This window comes from Neophocaena asiaeorientalis, unplaced genomic scaffold, assembly GCF_003031525.2.
Source record: "Neophocaena asiaeorientalis asiaeorientalis breed wild unplaced genomic scaffold, Neophocaena_asiaeorientalis_V1.1 scaffold2, whole genome shotgun sequence".
NCBI lineage: Eukaryota > Metazoa > Chordata > Mammalia > Artiodactyla > Phocoenidae > Neophocaena > Neophocaena asiaeorientalis.
In genome coordinates this window covers 414071-436412 of record NW_020172182.1, presented here as the reverse complement: position 1 = coordinate 436412, position 22342 = coordinate 414071, and the positions used below count along the sequence as shown (strand labels likewise).

The 22342-nt window shown below is 45.8% G+C and overlaps 1 protein-coding gene across 1 annotated transcript in view; it reads left to right on the top strand.

Moving 5' to 3' along the window:
• Positions 1 to 22342, top strand: part of LIPC (lipase C, hepatic type) — a 174484-nt gene that overhangs the window by 133532 nt on the left and 18610 nt on the right. The window contains exons 4-8 of the mRNA XM_024761422.1: positions 11550 to 11737; positions 15601 to 15783; positions 16358 to 16475; positions 18747 to 18980; positions 21305 to 21550. Of these exons, the coding sequence (XP_024617190.1) occupies positions 11550 to 11737; positions 15601 to 15783; positions 16358 to 16475; positions 18747 to 18980; positions 21305 to 21550 (969 nt within the window). The remainder of the gene's footprint in view (positions 1 to 11549; positions 11738 to 15600; positions 15784 to 16357; positions 16476 to 18746; positions 18981 to 21304; positions 21551 to 22342) is intronic.

Genomic DNA, 22342 nt, shown 5'->3' with positions numbered 1-22342 from the left:
TTATCAAGTGTAGTCTGCTGATTTTATTTATGTTGAAATATGGCCTAGTGGAACTGCTGACACTTCTACCTTTGAAGAACACCCCTCCCCAAAAATGAGCCATCCCCTTTGTCAATAAATAAATATAAATATTCCAAACTGAATCTATTCCTTCCTTTGATTAAGTGGTCTTGTGCCTAAGAACAGACCATGCATCATCACTAAGGGTTACTAAGAGGAAGTCCATATATCTTTCCTTCAAGTTGTTTTAAAACAATATATTTTAACCTATAACTCATCATAATCCTAAAGGTAAGATTAGGACTAGAAGATTACTTCTGTAAAATAGGACTAACTACTGCTAGTCCCATTTTATAAGTGAGGTACAGAGAGGTTAAGTAACTAACCCAAGGCTACATAGCTAGTAAGTAGCAGAGCTGGGATTCAACCTAGGTAATCTGAGTCCAGAGCATAGGCTGCTAAACTCTCCACAGCACTATGTCTCCCTGTGCAGTAACAAGCCACGTAGAGGATGTGGTCTCATCTTGGGTCTCTTCCATCCATGGGGCCAGATTAGAAAGCAGTCAGCAATCTCTCTCCTTTCCTCACCTAGGTATAAGGTACCCAATTCATCTTCTGGCAGCTGACTGGATGAGGGAGTGGGCCCCATTTTTCTCTTACAGGCACAAGTACAGCCAATAATAAAGCAACTATTTCTCCCAGTGTGCTTGTCTCCACAAGGTGGTAGCTCTGGGCTGTAGTAGGACAGTGCTTCTAGAGCCCTTGACTACGATACCATCTGACAATGCCATAACCTCATAATCAGAGTGAAGGTCCTCTGCCCCCACCCCTCCTTCTGTTCCTTGGAAGCCTCACTTGGCAACTGTATAGGTCATGTCAGAGACAGGGCAGTGAGGGATAAGGGAAAATGAAACTTAAAGTCGGGAGCTGGACAGTCATCAACATTCAAATAAAATTTTGAAACAAGAATGCTGTTGAGTTAATGTTTCTATCAAAGTAACTCTTGGCAACTCTCAAACCAAGACTTTATGCCAAGATCCACCATTCCAAGAGCTGTTGAAGAACCTGTGATTGTCCAGCTCCTGGGCAGCTTCCCCTGGCCTGACTCTGGTCAGATGCCAGCATCACAGCCCTCTTAGCTGTGTAAGAATTCTCCTGGAGTTACCTCTGGTGAGGGAAGGAAAAACCTCTGGTCTGAAGATGAGGCTGACAATTCTGACAGGTGTTGGAGGGGGTCATGGGACTTGTGGTTTTATTACTCTGGTCACCTCTGTTTGGGGGCATTTCCCATCGACAAGAGGACACCCCAGCAGCTGTCTTCTGAGACTCAAGATGTGTTTCCTATGTGACAACCAGGGGCCTTACTTGATGGGATCAGCCTTTATAAGACACAGAATGTGAGTCCTCTGAGCTTTACCCCAGTGACAGGAACAGAGTCCCAAAACATGGTAGGAACGTGGGTTGGGACTCCTGTCCTCCAGCACAGTAGGAAGATGCTGGCTTTTATGTTAGGAGAGCTGAGTTCTTTTGATTCTGCCGTTAACTAGATGCATGGTTTGGGACAGGTCTGTTGGCCTCTCTGGGTCCCAGTTTCATCTGTAAAATAAGGAAGTTGGACTAGATCATTATTACCAATAAGAGGTCCCTGGTGCTTATGGAATAATGGGGGGGGGTGGGAGAATGGCATCACCAAGCTATTTTCAAACAAATTACAAAGGGAGATTGTACCACACAATGTCATTTCTTTGCTTTTCACTGTAATTCTACCTATTTGGTGTGGTAACACTAATTCTCTCCAGAGGACTGGAATAGTAGATTGATGGTGTTATCTATATCCTTACTAAATAAGAAAAGGAAAATGAGAAACTCCTCAATAAATGAGGTTGCTTGAGATGCACAGAAAGAGAATTAAAAGCAGGCAGTAAATGCTGTATCATGTGGTCTCCCAGTCCCTTTCCTCTCTAACCCTCTCTGACCAGATGATTTGGGTTCCCAAGTATGGACCCCCTAGGTGCCTCTAGTCATCCCTGCCCCAAAGGAACCTGGAAGGGTCTTGCAGGTATGCCAGGTCTCCCTGAGGTCCTGAAGGGCTGGGCTCATCCCAGACTGATCCAGTAATTTGGTTCAAAGTCAGGGCTGGAGCTCTCCCTGCCAAGTGACCTCAACCCCAGAGGACTCAGAAACATCTTGTCCTCTCAGGCCAGCCCAGTCCTGCATAAGCAACTGATGCAGAAAGACTGCCATTCAGCCTGCAGTGCCGAGGCCCAGACCCTGGCTCATGTGGAGGAACAACAGTATTGCCTGGCTGTAGCTCATTTTCTGAACGATTTTTTAAATGTACACCTAGGGAACCACTACCACCATCAAGATATAAAATACTTCAACCCTTCCATAAATTTCCCTTTGCCTTTTCCATCCCCAGGCCCCAGGAAACCACTGATCTCTTCTCTGTCACTTTAGTTTTGCCTTTTCCAGAATGTCATATAAATAGAATCACACAGTATGCAGGCTTTTAAGCTGGGCCTCTTTCACTTAGTGTAATGCATTTGAGATTAATCTACACTGCTGTATGTATCAGAAATGTGTTTCTTTTTGTTGCTAAGTAGTATTCCTGAGTATTATTGTATCGTATTCCTAAGTAGTATTGCTAAGTACATTCCATGGATATATCACAATTAGTTTATCCATTTATTAGTTGATAGGTATGGGTTGTTGCTAGTTTGTGGCTATTATGAATAAATCTTCTGTGAACATATGCATCTTTGCATAGACATTTGTTTTAATTTCTATTGGGTAAAGTTCTAGGTTTGGAATTGCTGAGTCTTATGGTACATGTGTATTTACCTGTATAAGGAACTGCCAAGTGGTTTTCCAAAGGGGCTACAGTATTTTGCAATCCCACCAGAAATAAATGAATCGTTCTTGTTGCTCCACATCCTCGCCAGCACTAGGTGTTGTCAGTCTTTTTTAATTTTAACCATTTTAGAAGGGGAGAGGAGAGGTGGTATCTCATTAAGTATTTTGCCCAAGGTCACAAAAGTAGTAAGTATTGGAAATGGACCTCAAACCCAAGCCACATGGCTCCTGCTCTGGGGCCTAAACACTACATTTGACAATCCTTGCTCTACTGACAAAAGTTTCAGTGTGAGCAAAACCAGACCTAGATCCTGCTTTCTTGGAGCTTACCACCAAACTGGGGAGATAGATATTTATGTAATGACTATTCAAATAGAAAATTACAACTACAAAAACACCTAAAAGAACAAATAATAGGGAGATGTGACCAAGTCAGGACATTTCCCCTGAGGAAATGAAGATTGAGTTTACATTTCATTTGGAGGAAAAGTGATGTTAGCTAAGCAAATGGGGAAGACAGCAGAGCATGTCAGGGCAGGGGACCACTCAAAGACTAGGCAGGAAGGAACATTGTACCTCTGCATTTTTATCATCTTTTCTCTTTTCATTTATTCACTCAATTGCCCTTACACAAATTAAGGTGGCCAACTCATCCTGGTTTGACAGGACAATTGGTTACCCTACCTTGAACTGATCCAGAGTGGAATATGCCCAAGACCTTGGAACCACTTTAGGGAAGTAAGCCCCCATATCCCCAGAGGATTCCAGTACAAATGGAAAGCTCTTCTGAATGGCATACTTTTTCATAATCAGATTTCTTGAAAGAAAAAAAAAATTCTAACTTAGCCAGGGGAATACAGCCTAAGAAGAAACTTTGGAGGAAAAAAAAAAAACTTTCCAGCAAGAAAACACAGCCTCTATTTACCTTCTTTACTGGAATCCACAAAAGGAGAAGCTCTAGTCTAAGGCTACAGGATGGCCAGCAAAATCAGGCCAAAAGAGACAAAGAAAACAGAATAAATCAGATTTCTGAAAATGGCTTTCCTTCCATATCTTATCTCATCACCTTATATGACAACAAAATGGTGAAAAGAAGAAAGCAAAAATGAACAAACAAAAAGAACAGGTGAAACAGGAATGCAAAAGAGAATGGGAAGATGGCAACCTCCTAAAGGTAATAAATTACTTCAGCAATTCTAGACCCCAACGTTTTTTAAAGAACAGCTATAAAATAAATTCATTCAAGGCAAACTTAGGAATTTCAGCTGAGTTCAAAACAGTATAAAAGAATATATATATGTATAACTGAGTCATTTTGTTGTACAGCAGTAATTAACACATTGTAATTCAACTATATTTCAATAAAAAATAAATTAAAAAATAAAATAATATTCTAATGACCTGAAAAATTACTACAGCCATATAAATCACCTCATAGGAGCAATTTATGCCTTGGGTCATTTGGGTTCAATATTACAGTACAGTGATGCTGGGGTGTCACAAAGATTAGTAACTATATTGTCCAAATTGAGAAATCCAGGCATAGAAATATTTTTAAGATAATAAGTAAATGGGAGGGTGGGATGTTCAGGTCAGGGCAAAATTCAAGATGGCAGGAGTGGGAGAAGCACTGCTCACCCGGCCTTTGGTAGAATCTGCTTATCACCCCAAATCAGCAACAGCTAAGAGCTAAATCTGTGAAGACCCAGTAGGGACTAAATTCTTATTCAAGTTTTTCCATCCTGCAGTAGTTCTAGAAATTCTGAAGTCCGTGTTGGCCATGTACAAATCATAGGCCTGACCACGGTAGCCAGGGACAGAGCTCTGGCTACATTTATCTCATAGGTTTGTTCCATCCTAAGCAGAGGACATGGCCCAGAGGATGTTCAGGGTAATCATGAAGTTATGGTCTTCCAGAGGACCCCTCCCACTAGTCCTGGGTCTGGGAATATTTTCAGTGTGTTAACAAAGTGAAATCACACACACACACACACACACACACACACACACAGAGTTAGCAATTTAAATAAGAATGTGGGACTTCCCTGGTGGTCCAGTGGCAAAGAATCCACCTTGCGATGCAGGGGACACGGGTTCAATCCCCGGTCAGGGAAATAAGATCCCACATGCCGTGGGGAAGTTAAGCCCACGTGCCACAACTACTGAGCTCGAGCACTTCAACTAGAGCCCACATGCTCTGGAACCCACACGCCACAACTAGAGAAGAGAGAACCTGCACGCCACACCTAGAGAGAAACCGTCATGCAGCAACGAAAGATCCTGCGTGCCTCAACGAAGATCCCGCGTGCTGCAACTAAGACCCGACGCAGCCAAAAATAAATTTAAAAAATAATAATAATAAATAAATAATAAATCTTTAAAGAGAAAAATAAGAATGTGAAGAAATTTCACAAACAGCTCTGTGGCAGGAGGCATATTAATACCTGTGGCTCCTGTCATGCACTTGTGTCCTCAGCACAAGCTAATAACACGGGTGGTGCTCGACAAACATGGAACTGAGCAAAAGCACCCAGCCCAGGCATCACAGGCAGAAGACAGGTCCTGACTCCTATCGGGGCCTTTTACTGCAGAATCCTTGGTTCTCCCCTAAGCCAGCTCAGTCGCCTGCAGTCAGCCACCTAATGATGTCCTTACCCAAAAGAAAATGAAATAATTTATTCTTGTATGAAATTTTAGGAACCCTCAAACCTGATGGCTGACTTAGGAATACAGAAATCACTTGCTGCAAGGAATCTAATATTAGAAATGTAATGGCTGCACCCAGCTTTTCCTTCTAATTCTGAGGAAGTTTTGCTGTCCCAGGAAGTTGCTGTCATGCAGAGGGCAACCCCAAGCCTCTCCAGCCCATCAACTTGCTTTCCAGGTTATAGGGGCTGACTCCCTCTGAAGGCTTTGACTGCCTACCTTAGTTGATATTCTCCCTCTCAAAATCACAGCCTTATCTCCAGATTCTTATCATTGGTGTGTCTTTAGCTCTTCTAAAGACATGAGAAAAATGACGATTTCAGAAGACATGCCTGAAGAAGGAAAAGCTCCTATCCGATACAATTAGGACACATTTCCTCACTCATAATGCAATCACTGGATTTACTAACCGCTTACTCACGAGTTGTGAGGTTTAAATAAGTTCATACAAATAAGACTGCTAGAAAAGTGCCTAGCACTTTTCTAGTGAGAAAGCACTCAATAAATATTAGCTTTAAAAGTGCTGAATATCAATTAGGATATATATGCATATATAAAGAGATATAAATAAGATCACCCCTAAGAAGCGAATGATTCTACTTTGGGAATCTTTACTAAACAACACTCATAGATTCAGACAAAGATTTATTTATAAAGATGGTCATCAGAGCATTGCTAGTAATAGGAAAAAAAAAAGAAAACAGGAAACAACCTAAATGTCCAACAATAATGAAACAAACTATGTCACTTTTCTCTTTTTTTTTAATACATTTATTTATTTACTTATTTATTTTTGGCTGCATTGGGTCTTCGTTGCTGTGGGCTTTTCTCTAGTTGTGGTGAGCGGGGGCTACTCTTCATTGCAGTGCATGGGCTTCTCATTGCAGTGGCTTCTCTTATTGCAGAGCACCGGCTCTAGGCACACAGGCTTCAGTAGTTGTGGCACGCAGGCTCAGTAGTTGTGGCACACGGGCTTAGTTGCTCCGTGGCAATGTGGGATCTTCCTGGACCAGGGCTCGAACCCATGTCCCCTGCATTGGCAGGCGGATTCTCAACCTTTTCAGCACCAGGGAAGCCCTATTCCACTTTTCAAAAGCATGTTTTTAAAGAATTTCTAATGCTGTAAGAAAATTATCATGACAGGTAAAGAGGGATATAAAGCCATTCACATAATATGATCTCAATTATAGACACCCCAAACAAACATCTATGAAACAAATATCTCCATAAGAATAGATTGGAAGGAAATACTCCAAATATTACTTGCGTGTTTTTCTGAGTACTGAGATTCTTTATTCATTTCAGCATTTTTCAGACTGTATATCTACAATGAACATGTAGTAATTCTACATATAGACAAAATAAAAAAGTTAAGAGTCTATTACCATATCACAACTAATACAAAAACAACTGTGAGTTCCCAGACTAAGTCAGTGGCAGGGGACAGAGAAGATAACCCTGAGACTGTGTCCTCAGAATTTGGTGACCTTAGTGGGTTACCAAGGAGACAGAGAGGGTATTCCAGGACAGCTCTTAAGCCTTCTAGCTTGAGCAACAGCATGGACAAATGATAGTGTCACAAACCACAATAGGAAATGTAGAAAGAAAGGAAGAAGAAGGTTGGGAGGAAAGAAAATAAATTCACTTTGGCCTCACTGGGTTTGCAGTGTCAAAAGCATCCCCAGGTAGAGAAGCCCTGTCAAGAGCCTGTTATGGGCAGGGCTGAAGCCTAGGAAAGAGATTTTGGTATACTTTTGGGTGTGAGTCACAGTAGTGCATCCTTGAAGCTGTGGCTTACCTGAGGATGCTCCAGTATTCTGTGTGTTCTGTCAAGGGGTCAATCAAACTCTGCTCCCATGGAGGCTCAGACACTTGGGGACTACTCCTTCCACCCAAAATGTGACCTGAAGTAGCCCTTGCCTCCTTCAGTCATAGGACTGCTGCTGGATTACAACGAAGAGTCTTACAGAGACTCACTGTGACTTAAACGCTGTTTGGTGCTATGGGTGCTGCTTCCATTGAGGACTGCATTGCACTCTCAGAGTCAACCACATAAAACCTGCTACCGTATATTTCATAGGAATAGTATTCAAGACAATGGCCCCTGCCTCATGCAATGGCCTCTTTTTACAATAACCCACAGGAAAACCATCTCAGGCCTCAGGACCAGAAAAGTATGAGCAGCTGGACAGCATGAATTCTATAACTGCTCCTGTTTCCCTCTTTGATTTGGCCAATAGGAAGCTCAAAACAAAATCTGTGGCCCATCTTCTGCAACCTTATATGATCACAGAGTGTGCAGTTTAGGTTGCTAATCTATTAACATTTCTGTCTTTGTTGTTTTGCCACCTTTATTTTCTCTTTGTCCCAATTTCTTCAACTGTGAATTTTCAAGAACCACTTAAAGTCAAAATTTTCCTTCCATGTCATGCCCACTTTTTTTTTTTTTTTTTTTTTTGGTCGGGGGGCGTCCGCAGGCCTCTCCCGCTGCGGAGCACAGGCTCCGGACGCGCAGGCTCGGTGGCCATGGCTCACGGGCCCAGCCGCTCCGCAGCTTGTGGGATCCTCCCAGACAGGGGCACGAACCCGCGTCCCCTGCATCGGCAGGCAGACCCCCAACCACTGCGCCACCAGGGAAGCCCCCACGCCCACCTTTTGACTCTGTTTCTATCTCCTGGAGTTGCACAAAAGAATCCTAGGCCCTCTTCCCCACAGCAGCCCTTCAGTGCTCAGGTCCTCCACTAAATCTTATATTTTTAGGCACCAGAGCCCCACTTTCTTCAAAAATTTCTCCTAGATGTGAGCACTTAAAGAATCTTTCATCCTTCCAGACTCAACTGATGCCTTATCTTCTCTTGGCATCTTCCCTAAAGCTCCTACTCAGGACGTCACTCCACAGCAGTATTCACAGCAACCTCATGTGATGGCTGATTTTCATGCTTTCTTTCCCACTGGACTGGGGACTCCTGATACACAGATGTCAGGTCCTATTTGCCTCCAACTGGTACCGATTCAGGGCTCAGGGCATAATATAATATGCGTAATAAGTATTTGTTGAAGTAAATGAATGAATTAATATACATACAACCTCCTCACTCACACACATGCTAAAAGAAAGCCAAGCTCCTAGGAAGAAAAGGGAGAGCTCAGGTCCGTCCAGGTGTTTGTGAGCCTTTCCATCTGACAACTCTTTTTTCCCTAGGACTCTCCTGAACAGATCTGAGGCCCCGGGTACTGGGGCCAGAGCTGATTCTCCCAGCTAAATCCACGGTAACTGGGATAAACTTTCACAGAAAGAAAGAATTTCACAGATCAAAAATGCAAGATGCTGGATGCTCCAATCTGTACTTATTTTAACAACACACATTTATGTGGGTCTAATAATATGCCAGGCATTGTTCCGTGCTCTTTAAAAATATCATCTCATTTAATCCTTGTAATGACTTCACAAGATGGGTATTATATCTATCCCCATTTTATTTTCATGTAGCGTCTTTAGCATTCAAGTCAGCTATCCTGAAATGAAGGAAGATATAGCTATTCAGTCACTGAATAAAAGAAAATTAGTTACCTTGAGCTCCAATTCATATAGGGCTGTCAAATTGAATGCCAGCCTTTGATCTGAGACCTGGACCCCACAGAATACCACCTCGCGCACTGATCACTTACTAAGCATCCTCAGCTCTGTCCTCCGTGAGTTCACAGCCTGGTGGAGGAAACACCACGCATCCAAACAAATAAATTATCTTAGGATCAGGGGACTAATACGGTGCTGGCAGCAAGAGGAAGTAATTACCTCTGGCTAGAAGAGACAGCTTCCTGGAGGGGGTGATGTCTGAGTTCCATTTTAACAAATGGACCAGAGGGGAGCAGCAGAGAGGGAAGCGAGAGTGCAAAGATGCAGGGATGTGAAATGGCAATGGGGGGAACTAGTGGCAGTCTGGGGTAGCAGGAGAGCGTAGAGAGGGGATGATTTGAGGGATGAGGGATCATCATTCAGGTGATGGACTTGGCTGCAATACCAAGAAGCTTAAAGATACTAACAGGTATAACAGTCATTTCTGTTCTAGAAAGATTCTTTGAGCAGCAGTGTGAGTGAGGGTGGTGAGATTAAACAGAGAGAGACCAGTTAGGAAGCTGTGGCAATAAACCAAGCAAGAAACAGTGTGTACCTGAGCTAGGGCACTGGATTCTAGGGATATTTGGAAACCTGAAGCTTTGGACTGATTGGATGGCTGCTAAAACAGTATATGATGACACCCAGGTTTCTGACTTAGAGACCAGTGGGGCAGTGCATGCAATGAGCTGGGGAGCACAATCTGGGATTATGCTTTCAGGAATGAGGACAAGCTCAGATAGTCTCTAAGCTTGGGAAAGTCAAACTGGGCGACAGAAATTTTCTTCTTTATCTCAGAGAAGTTACTCAGATTCTCATTCTCTCCTTTTAATAAAATATGATGCATTTCATTCTGTCATCATAGTGAAAAATCATTGCCCTCTGCTGGGAATTAATAACCTTTCAAATTAATAACCTTTGGATAGGAAAATTGGTTTCATTAATACCTCCCCTTGCACTTTGTAGTTTCATCATCTCTCTGTCCTGCTGTCCCCTGAAACCAAAAGCCCAAGACTTATTGTCTGAGAAGCCTGAATGACTTTATGCTCAGAAAGAATGATCAGGGCTCTTAGTAACTGGGCTGAATTGAGTTCACTGATCACAAATGCTGGTATGGCCTTGTGTCTGCCCCTCAGCCGCAGGGGAGCCCACCCTTGGCTGGAAGGGACTGTGAGAGCATCCTCCCCCAGCTCTTGGTCTGATTCCTAATCTTAGCAGAAAAGATGTCACCCATCTTGGGATGCCACACCTGGGGAACATAGCACCTCCCTCAGGCTCCACCCAGCTTTATCTCTGACTGACATCATGGTCTTGACAGCCATTGTGCTGCCTCAAAGAGTTGGGTGACTGCCCATCCTCCACAAAGCGTCTCAGAGTCAGGGTGAGGCTCCCCACAAAGAGAAGCTAGATAGCCTTTCAGGAAAACAACAGAAGGTGTAATCATAAAAGCAATCTTTTTCTCCCTACCCCACCCTCACACAGTCTATGAAAGATTCCAGGTGGATATTCATTTATCCTTTTCTGCTGAAAACTCTTTAGCAGCATCTTATCATCTAGAGCATAAAGTCCAGACTCCTCAGCATCCAGGGACCCCCGCCCCACACTCTGGCTTCCCAGCCTTTGGCTTCCTTCCACCCACAAGGTCCCATGCCTCTGAGCCCTTACTCAGCTGTTCCCTCAGCTTGGAAAGCCCTACTCCTTCCACCCACTCACACATACACACAAGCCCTCATTCATCCCTCAGGGCCAGCATGAGCATCACTTTCCCTGAAAAGTCCTCCCTGAATGCCACTCCCCATCAAGCAGAATCCACCACTCCCTCTGTGACCCTCCCCGCCCCAGTCCTACCTGGTCAGTGCAAGACTACATGTGAGAACAGGTTAAGCCACGGGAGAGAATGCATAGTGTCATCAAACTAAGATGCTCTATGTGCTGTCTCCCTAGCATAGGGATGTAGGGAATTGGAGTCAGAGAGACAGGGTCCAAATCCTACCACTTATTGGCATAATGATTTTGGGCGAAATACTTATCCTCTCTGAACCTCAGTCCCAATCGCCTCTCCCATATTCCCAGTGTCCTGGAGTTACTCCAGTGTCTGACTGGCTGATCCTGTAGTCACCGGGATGGCAGGATGGAGGATCTGGTCCTCTCCACCTCTGTGTGTGGTCCTCCTAGGTCACCCTCCATCATCTCCCATTCTGCTGGAAATAAAATGCTCTTTGGGCTTCCCCAAAGCCACAGCCCATGCCTACCTCCAGCACCTTGCAGTAACCCCGCTGCCTAGTGCTCTTAGAAACTTTTGGGTTGTCCCAGAGCTGGCAGAGGTGGAACAGGTGCCAGGTTAAACACTGTCTCCAATTTTATCTTCCAGAGTCATTTGGAAGGAGATCTCGAGCTGCTGAAACAAAGGAAACATCGCAGGAGACAAGAACCAGATTTCTGCTCTTTAAAGAAGAAACCAATCAGGGCTGTCAGATTCGGCTCAATCACTCAGACACGTTACAGCAGTGCGGCTTCAACTCCTCGCTGCCTCTGGTGATGATAGTCCACGGGTGGTTGGTAGGAAATGCTGACATGCCTTTTTTCTCTCTACTTTTACATTTTCTCTTGTTTCCCTCCCTAGTGTGTTCAATTGTAATAAAAAGATAGGGAGCTGGTGATAACGACCTCATGCATAATACTTTTAAAGTACATTCTAATTTTCCAAGTGCTTCCCCACACATTATCTTATTGATTATCTCAGTTTCATGAGTAAGCAGGGCAGAGAAAGTATAATTATCTCCACATTTCAGATAATAAAATGTGGCTCAAAAAGGTCACACAGCACATAAGGGCCCATAAGAGATTGCAGTTCATGAAGGTGAACCTGCATGTTTCCCAGGAGGAGGTAGGAAGCCAGAAGACATAGTCTCCCAATAAAATATTATATTTCTAAGGGTTAAATTCAGCTGCAAATAACAGAAATCCAAATTGGCAGTAGTTTAAATAAAACAGAAGTTTTTTTCCATTTCATACAAGAGTCCAGTATATGTAATCCAAAACTGAATAAACAGCTTTGGTCACTGAAGTCCTCAAGGACCCAGCTCATTCCCTACTCACTATTCTGCTATCCTTAGAGTATGGTCCAAGATGGCAGCTAGAGCACTAGCTATCACATCTGTATCCCAGGTAGCACAAGGTAGTAAAATGTAAACACAAAAAAGCAGGGTTTTTAAAAAACAACTATATTGAGGTATAATTCGCATTATACCATAAAATTCATCCATTTAAAGTGTACAATTCAATGCCTTTTGGTGTATAAATGTGTTTTCTTAGGTTAGCTTCCCAGAAGCATCTGTGAAATGCTTCCAGTTACATCCATTTGCCCATACCTAGAGGGAAAGGTGGTTAAGATATGTAGCCTCTTGGGCTTCCCTGGTGGCGCAGTGGTTGGGAGTCCGCCTGCCGATGCAGGGGACACGGGTTCGTGACCCGGTCCGCGAAGATCCCACGTGCTGCGGAGCAGCTGGGCCTGTGGGCCATGGCCGCTGGGCCTGCGCGTCCGGAGCCTGTGCTCCGCAACGGGAGAGGCCACAACAGTGAGAGGCCCGCGTACCGCAAAAAAAAAAAAAAAAAAAAAAAAAAAAAAGATATGTAGCCTCTTAGAGAAAGTGTAGCTTTTTAGTGATGCTAAATGCTATTACTGTGGAAGAAGGGGGAAAAGAATATTGTGGGCAGTGATTGAAGTCAAACAAAATTTTCAAGAAGAAATTCTGCCTTACTGGTTTCTAGGCCACCCACGATTTGAAGCTTGGTTCACACTGTGAAACCTCCAGAGATCTGGGGTCTATTTCATGACTTGAAACCCTTTCCCTACCATCTAATTGAAAAATGCTCTGCAACCCCCGTCTATCCTAGCTTAGAGAGCAAAATGAGCCCATCGGCCCACCACCACTCTTTCAACATGTATTCACTCATACCCTCCACATGAACAAAACAGACCCCATGCCAGGCCTCACGGGGTAATGGGAACCACATGACGCCATGTGGGTGTAGCCACAAGGTGGGCTTGCCTTCCCAGCAAAGCACAGAGGCTCTGTAGCCTGCCAGCAGCTTCCTCCTAGGATTTAAAGGAGCCCCACCCTAGGGAAGGGCGGGGGGTGTTCCACCACAGCACAGGGTTGGCAGTGAAGGTGGTAGGGGCTTTCCTGCCCCTAGAGAAGAGACCTAACACAGATGAGGCCCTATAGGAGCTAAGCCATTTACATTAGACATCAGCTCGTTTAATCCTCCTGCCTCCCTACATGGCCACTTGAGTTAGTCTCATCTCTCAGATGAGGAAACTGCAGCTCAGAGAGGTCAAGCAGCTACCACAGTCACACAGCCCTCAGTAGACAGAACTCCAAAACTAGAACCCTCATGCTCCAAAGCCCACACTGTCAAAGACTCCATTACATCAAGCCTTTGTCAAGGATGGGTTTGGCAGGGTCGCCATCACACAGCAGGCCTCACACTGCAATCTCCTCACTGCAGCTCTCTCTAGCTAAGCTAGGAGCTCCATCCCTGTTTCTTTAAAAAAAAAGCATGGAATTGGAGACAGAGGGTAGAACCCTGAGATGAAACCTATCTTAAAGGAAACTAAAGATCAGACATGAAGGGAGTTCTCTGGCGGTCCAGTGGTTAGGATTTGGCGCTTTCACTGCGGTAGCCCGGGTTCAAGCCCTGGTCAGGGAACTAATATCCCACAAGCTGAACGGCACGGCCAAAAAAAAAGATCAGACATGGGAAGCTTTCCTATGGGAGCGGAGGGGGTAAGGATAGATTATTAGGAGGCCATTGTAAGGGAAGAACATTCCATCTCTTCAGCTGCTTTAGCCAAAGGGACCTTCCCTTACAAGAGAAAAAGAGAAAAGAAATTGGGAAGGAGGGAATGCATCCAGAGCAGGGCTTTGGGGAGGAGAGAGCTGTGGACTTGATACCTGACTTGAGGTAGGGACTTGAGCTGAGAGCCTTACAAACAGCAGGGCCGGCTCTCCCTGCCTCCACTGCCACTCTCCCTGCCTCCCCCTTACCTCTGCTTGTAGCTCCTTCCAAATGACTTCTCTCCTCCTGGCTCAGGCTGTGACTTCTGCCTAGAGTATCCCTTCCCTCATCTCCCGCCGCACAGGATCCATTATATATTAGGTGCTCCAAAAATATTTGTTAGCTGAAGTAATGGCTGACTTCATATCTTGTTTACAGACATGAAGATAGCAGGGTCCTCTTACCAGGATCCTTTTACTAGAATGAGTTCTTTGTTTTCAAAATCTTGCGCAGACTGGAATATATCTACTATTGCTGGTAATAATAATAATAATGACAGCAGCAGCAGCTGTAATAACTAACATTTACTGAGTCCTCACTGTGTTCCAGGTGCTAAATGCTTTACATCTATTAACTGATCTCATCTTCACAGCAATCCTGGAAGGAGGACACTATTATTATCCCCATTTTCCAGACAAGGAAACTGGGGCACTGAAAAGTTAAATAACTTGTCCAAGGCCACTCAGCTAGTAACTAGGAGAGTCTGGAGTTGAACCCAAGGTGTTACATCCACATAGAAGGTACTGGGTAGAAAGACATTTATTAAATGAATGCATCTTACCCCAGACTCACCAGCCAAACCATCAGTACTGCTGTCCAGCTTCACCTCTGTGTTCTCGTCTTCAATCACGCCCGACTTTCCTGCTCTCCCCAGACAGGCCGCACTGCCCTTCTGTGGTTCTACACCTCTGCACATGCTCTCCCTCCGCCTGGAGTGCCCTAGATACCCTCACCCACCGCCGCCACACTCACCGGCCCACCTGGATTCTTCCGTGAGAACTCCTGTTTATCCTTCCAGACACAGCACAAACGTATTTGCTCTGTGAACCCTTCAGGAGTGCCCTGCAAATTGGCTCTCAAACAGGGAACATACACAGAACAGTTCTCCATAATGAATCAACCCAATTGTTACTGAGTTCCTACTATGCTCCAGCTCACAGTCCTACCCCCTCTAAGGCAAGCAGAACACAGTGGGTGTGACCCAGAGGTGCGGCAGCACAGGGAGGGCTGGGGGTAGCCCCCCGCAGGACATTTGGAAAGTCCAGAGACATTTTTGGTCTTCACAGCTTGGGGAGGGGGAGGAGAGGGGTGCTGCTGGCCTCTCTTGGATGGAGGCAAGGATGCGGCTAAACATCCTACCGTGCACAGGACAGCTCCCACAGCAAAGAAATATCTGGCCCCAAATGTCAATGGTGCTGAAGTTGAGAAGCCCCAGGTTAAGCCCTTTCTCTTGGAGAGAAGGAGCCAGCATGAGCCCAGAGTTGGAGAAGGAAAGAGGTGAGCAGGTAGAGAGAGGGAGCTAGCACAGCACTCCCGCCTCCCCCCCGGGGAAGCTGATGACCCTGTGGTTCCACCCTCAGATGGAAGCCTCGCTGGAAAACTGGATCTGGCAGATGGTGGCCGCGCTGAAGTCTCAGGCGGCCCGACCAGTCAACGTGGGGCTGGCAGAATGGGTCACCCTGGCCCACACCCACTACTCCATCGCTGTCCGCAACACCCGCCTCGTCGGCCAGGAGATCGCGGCCCTTCTCCAGTGGCTGGAGGTGAGACCTGCCCTGACCTCCCTTCTCTCCCATCCTCTCCCTTCCTCTAAGACTGAGTGAATTAAGCTGGTCTCCTAGAGCAACCCAGACGGGAGAACTACTTCTGCTAAGCTCACAGGAATGGGAAGGCATGGGACGGAGACCAGACCCCCAGCGGTCTCTCAAATGCCTCCCTTAAAGCCCTGTTTTATAGAATCATCTGCCCCCACTGCTCCATCCACTGTTCCTTTTATGCTCACCTCTTTGGATGTGCTAAGGGATCTAAACACACCCTGTAAGCTATCAAACTCCCACACACATGAATGAGATCGCTCCTGCAAGGCATTAACATCCAGGTAAGGATGGGCAGACAGGAGGCAGCATCCCCAGGCAGGGTCCCAGGTAGCTGAGCCTGAAAGGAAACAGGACAGAGTCAGCAAGGTGAGAAACCAGTTGGAGTCCTGAGTAGGAGGTAAGCACCTTACTTGTGACCAGGCACAAAGAACAGAGAGAGCCTAGAACAGGCTGCACCCACAAAGGCTTTTATCCAGGCAGCTCTCTCCCCTCCTGAAACCGTCTCGCCGCTGTCTTCCAGGAATCTGTTCACTTTTCTCCAAGCAATGTTCATCTAATTGGGTACAGCCTGGGTGCACACGTCTCAGGATTCGCTGGCAGTTACATGAGCAGAAAGCACAAGATTGGGAGAATTACAGGTAACCACACCTGATAACTAACAGCTATAATCTTCACAACTGCACGGGGGCGTGGAGCAAGGACCTGCTTTTCCAACGGTCTCATAAATTAACCCTCCCCCAGCTTCCTTCAGGCTGTATTAGAGTTCACAGGAGGACTTATAGCACTATTTATTTCAAACATGACCGCTGTCATAGACTGCCGTTCCAAGAGAATTTAGAGCAAATCACAGCCTCACTTCCTATTGCCTTTCCTCAAACAAAGGTCTCTCACAGTCCTGCCAAATAGGTCCTAAAAAGTAGATTTTGTGTACACTTTTGTAGCAAAAAAGAGTTTATTTTCAACCTATAGTTTTAAAAGCCCAACGTGAGTTAAAGAATGACAGCCCTAAATTTGCTGTAACAGCCATGTTTGTACCTCAGTGTTCACTTTTGTGAAACACGTGGGTCCTACTCTGGGGCCCATTTGGATTGAGGGAGGGATCTCTGCACCAAAAACCTCACCCCAAGCTCTATGCCACCTTGGAAATGCCCCTAGATACCCAGGAAGAGCTGAAGACACACAAGAAGGCCTTTCCTACCAGGCTGCCCTGACACAAACCTCATCCCGCCCCTGCTGCCCCAGAGTCACAGTCAGGAGAACACGCCTCATCAGCCAAGTCCCTGAGGCCCACTGATTCCTACAGGGTAAAAGTCAGGAGGCCCAGACAAGGCCCTTCTCAGTGTAGTGTCCCCAGAGCTCTCCAGCTTCTCCTCCCACTGTTCCCTTCTTATAGTTCTAGGCTTCTGTGACACTAGATTTTTCTCCACTCTACATACGTGCCATGGCCTTTTGTGCTTCTGGGCCTTTGCAGTCACTTTTCTCTTTGCCTGGAAAACCAAGCCCTAGTCTCCCTACCAAACTCCTACTCATCCTTCAAGACCCATCAGGCTAAAACAATAATTCACAAGCGAGAACAATTCAAACAAAATGTAAGATGAATAACATTGCTGTGATCTTTTATTTCATCAAGAAAGAACATTTTTGGCAACTCCTATCTACTATTACCATTCCTTCATAAAAGAAGAGATTTATTTTAACACTGAAGAAAGATAGGGATAATGGCAGACATTTAAACGAAGCAAATTTGTCATGATGAGAACTCATTTTCTGTTTTTTTTTTTTTTTTTTCATCTTGCTGGCGACGGGGAGGCCTGATCCATGGATCAGTATTTGGCGCCCTCCATGATTTAACACTCAATAGCCTGGGGGTGAGCAGACCTCCCACACAAGAACATTCCACAGAAGTCCAGTGAGGTCCTTCACAGACAAACCAGGCCTAGAAGGCTAAGTCAGAACTGCAGAGAGGCGGCACTGGGCCCAGGACCCTCTCCACGCCGGCTGGTGTCACGGGCCACATCAGGCATTATTAGCCAGGCCCACACATATCAGAAGCAACAGGACCGCTAATTACTCTGTTGTCATCTCATAGTCAGCCTGACGAAGAAAGGAATATAAATCACTTCCTTTATTTGTAACTACAGGTCAGGGCTAGAGAGCAGGGACTGTCATGGTGCCCTGTCAATTCCTTCACCCCCAACAGTGATGGAAGCCAGGACTGATACGGGACAACAAAGGGTCCTCCAGAGAAGGTAAAGGAAGAAAGAGAAAAAAACCTTGAGGGCATAAATACTTCCCAGCTACCATCAGCCAGGAGCTTCCACTTGTCTCATGCAAACATATCTGTCACTTAAGGACCAGAGCTGTGAGCAGTCCTATTTGCTCACAACATTTTTCCCAGAGAACTGTAATGTCCCAAGGCGGTTCTGAACATTCCAATGAAATGACATTAGTGTAGGGGAAAAGCTAGCTTGTTTAGGGAAATTATTGACAACATGCAGGCAAATAAATTCTTTCTTTGATGGATAGGTTAGAACTACTTACAATAAGCACAGTGGGTTTTTTTTATATGCAAACAGATGCTCTTGAAAGTAGCTTGAGAGGTACTTAAAATTGATTGGCTTAAATAAATCAAGCATTCCCTTATAACCTTATTTCTACCACTGGATAGTTCCTGCAAACCTCTTCTCCCCATAAATAATAACCAGCCCGTGTCCGATTTTTAGTGCCATGAATTACTACAGTTTTACTGCGAAAAAGTTATGGCAAGATTTTCGAGAGAAAGATTATGCCCTAGGATTTTCTTCTTCCTGCTAGCTCATGAATGTGTAAAAACATGAAAAAGGTAAAAAGAGCATTTCTTCTCCTCTCCTGTTGCTCTCACCTAACCCTTCCCCTTGCTTTCCTGTTAGGGCTGGATGCTGCGGGCCTTTTGTTTAAAAGAGCTTCCCCCAGTGACCGGCTTTCACCAGATGATGCCAGTTTCGTGGACGCCATTCACACCTTTACCCAGGAACACATGGGCCTGAGTGTGGGCATCAAACAGCCCATAGCCCACTATGACTTCTACCCCAATGGGGGCTCCTACCAGCCTGGATGCCACTTCCTAGAGCTCTACAAACATATTGCCAAGCACGGCTTAAACGGTGAGAAAGAAGACACTAGCCTACGCTGGTTTACATTCCCCACAACTGATGGGGCCTCTGGATCCAGTGATGTCTAATCTGCAAGATTCTGAGAAGAGTTTGGCAAGGGTGGGGCCCAGGGTGAATGGTCACCAAGTCCACCCAGAGAGAGGGCTTGTGGGAGTAGGTAAGGGCTGCCGCTCCCCCCAAGCCCTTCCTCTTAACAGGCAGTGGTCCCTGGAGCTCAGGCGCTGAGGATGAGCTGAGGGGCACCACTGGGAGTCCCCGCTTCTTACCTCCACTCAGGGTACCCGGCGAAGACTCTCCCGGGGTATTAGCCTTTCTGAAAGTTGAGCCCTGATGCCTGTGGTTCTTCCTCTTTCTCTGGAAGCTTCCTCACTCAGGGGGCTTCCTCTATTCTGGGCCCTATGATGATCCACTTAATAGATCATGGTTTCTTCATCCTTGGTCTCACAAGAGTGGGAATAACTCTTCCAACCCCCGTGAGGTTTAATCAGCTGACCCTACAGGACATTCATTATGGAGATTCTTCCAATTAGATGTTCAGCTCTAAATAGGTCCTTGTGACTTCCTTTGTCTCAGGGCAGAAACTGAATATGGCATTATCTGGGTTGCGATCCCCCTTCTCTCTCAAACCCTAAAACCAAAACATTAACACGCGCATGGGTAACAGGCCCCGGATTAAAGAACAAAGATGTGAGCAAAAACCATACGTTTCCTAGGCATTCCAAGGTTCTCATTATTGTAAAATAATATCCTGATTAAGACATGCCAACTCACTCTAAGCCAACTGGAGACCCCCCGACCCCCACATACCACCATCGTGCCCCAATCATCTGAAACTGAGCTGAGCACACACTATCTTGTGATTACATCACCACCTTCACGTCTCCTGTATCAGAATGACCTTCACACTGGATACTATCTCATTTTGGCTGGACTCCCAGCTTTCCACCCGCCCACACCTGAGAGAACCTTCTCGGAACTTCCCCTTATCATTCCTTACACCATCTCTCTCCAGTCATCGCCCTCTAGTCACCAGCAGTTCCTGGTGACCATCCAGCCCTCTTCCCAGATTTACACCCTCCCTAAGCTCCACACAGACCCCTAGGATGGTGTTTATTAGCTAGCTGCCTGGTAAATGCATCTCTGACCAATTACTGCCATTTTCTCTTTTGTGCTACACTTCAGAATGATGGAACCAAGGATATTCATTTACCTCGCCCACCCTTGGTATGGTTTTTCTCAGTTTTCTTCACCCTTTTGTTTGCAAGTGATCCCATTCTGGGGTGAACATGTTAACTTGGTCAGTTGGTAACTGCTTTACCATCCTCACCACCTCCTGGCTACGTGAGCTTGAGTGAGTGAGTGAATGTCTTTGAAACTCAGTTTTCTCACTCGTAACAGCTGCCTCAAGGAGCTGTACTGAAGATCTGGGGAGGCACTCAGTGTAGTACCTGCCGAATAGTGGGTGCTCAACAAATATAGCCCCTAGTGACCAAGAACTGAGATGACTAATCCTGGGCAAACAGCTTTTGGCAAAGTTACCTGTGCTCCACCTTCACATGAGGTTCTTAGCACATCTCGTGGTGGTTCCTCAACATTCCTAGAGAAAACTTTACTAAAGATTGTTAAGATTTGGAGACCCCAAAACAACCCCCCCCCAAAAAAAAAGGTCAAAATCCTTGGTATATAAACCTCCTAAACTTGTTTTGGGTTAGGCCCGTTCAGACCTGGTCACTGGGATATGTCCTTCTTGAAGCCAATCCCCATGTTGGATGTACAGGCCAGTTACCTTAGGGCATGCAGTGGCTGCTTTGAGACAGAAGGCAGACATGGTGGGGGAGGCCTCAGCTCTCACCAGACCATGAGCCAAGTCTCAAGATTGCCTGGGCACTGGTTTACCCAGCTTTATTAAGAGGCATTCTGCACAAGCCTGTTCTGCTAACTCACCCTTAAAGCATCAGCAGTTGTGCATTTTCAACCATTTGAGATTAAAATATTTCCAAAATGAATTACGCTACCCCACTTGCTTAAATAATTCAAGATTTTCTTAGTGACTTGGGGCTCCTATTAAAACACCTACCGTAACATACAGGGTACCCTCAGCAGCCCCCTGGAGCCTGAGATTATGCCTCCACACTAAGTGACTGCAGGGGGTCTACCCCTTGTGTAGTGTTCCGTCAGTTATCACATCCACTGTAGTCAGCGGGTTGACCTGAGCACTTTCCTCCTCCTTCCTAATGCGCCGGTACTCTGCACTGAGAAACAAGGTGATCCTTCAGACAAAGGGATGATAATGTGCTTCTTGCCCTGTTTTCCAGCCATCACCCAGACCATCAAATGTGCCCACGAGCGGTCGGTGCACCTCTTCATCGACTCCTTGCTGCACGCTGACATGCAGAGCACGGCCTACCCGTGCAGGGACATGGACAGCTTCAGCCAGGGCCTGTGCCTGAGCTGCAAAAAGGGCCGCTGCAACACGCTGGGCTACTATGCCCGCCAGGAGCCGCAAAGCAAGAAGAGCAAGAGCCTCTTCCTGGTGACTCGAGCCCAATCCCCGTTCAAAGGTGAGTGCATCACTAACAAACGTCAGGTAGATAGCTAGTGGGAAGCAGCCGCAAGGCACATGGATATCCGCTCGTTGCTTTGTGACCACCTGGAGGGGTGGGATAGGGAGGGTGGGAGGGAGGGAGACGCAAGAGGGAAGACATACGGGAACATATGTATATGTATAACTGATTCACTTTGTTATAAAGCAGAAACTAACACACCATTGTAAAGCAATTGTACCCCAATAAAGATGTTTTAAAAAATTTAAAGAAAAAAAAAAGGTGAGTGCAGGAGAGCCTTCAGAAGGGCAGGATGAAGACACTTGTCTGAAGGTTCAGAAGTTCCCTGAAGTGTTTTGCTGGAACTACTTCAGGCTCTGTTATTTTAGTGGTTTTGACCCTGCACAGATTCCAGACCGTGATGATGACACAGCCTCTCTCTTTACCCAAGAATGTGGCTTCCTCACTGCCAAGTGCTGGAGGAGAAAGCTTGATACTTTCTGGAACAAAATCCTTGGGTTGGCTGTACTTCATCCAATATCACGGTCCCCTAGAATATTAGATCCAGAAGGCCTTGAGCAATTACCTTGACCACCCAGGTCTCATTGTACAGGGCCCAGGAGACTTCTCCAAACTCAGACTGGAACCCAGTGCTTTCATCTCTGCTTATGGCTTCCAGGAAAAACCTGGGCTCCACACTACATGTATGCTTTCTCATTTCCCCTGACGTTCGAGTCAGCTCGTCTTACAAGAGATCATTGTCCTATTGAGGCCCTCCCTAGAAGTTCCGCTTCTCAACCTCAGGGGAGA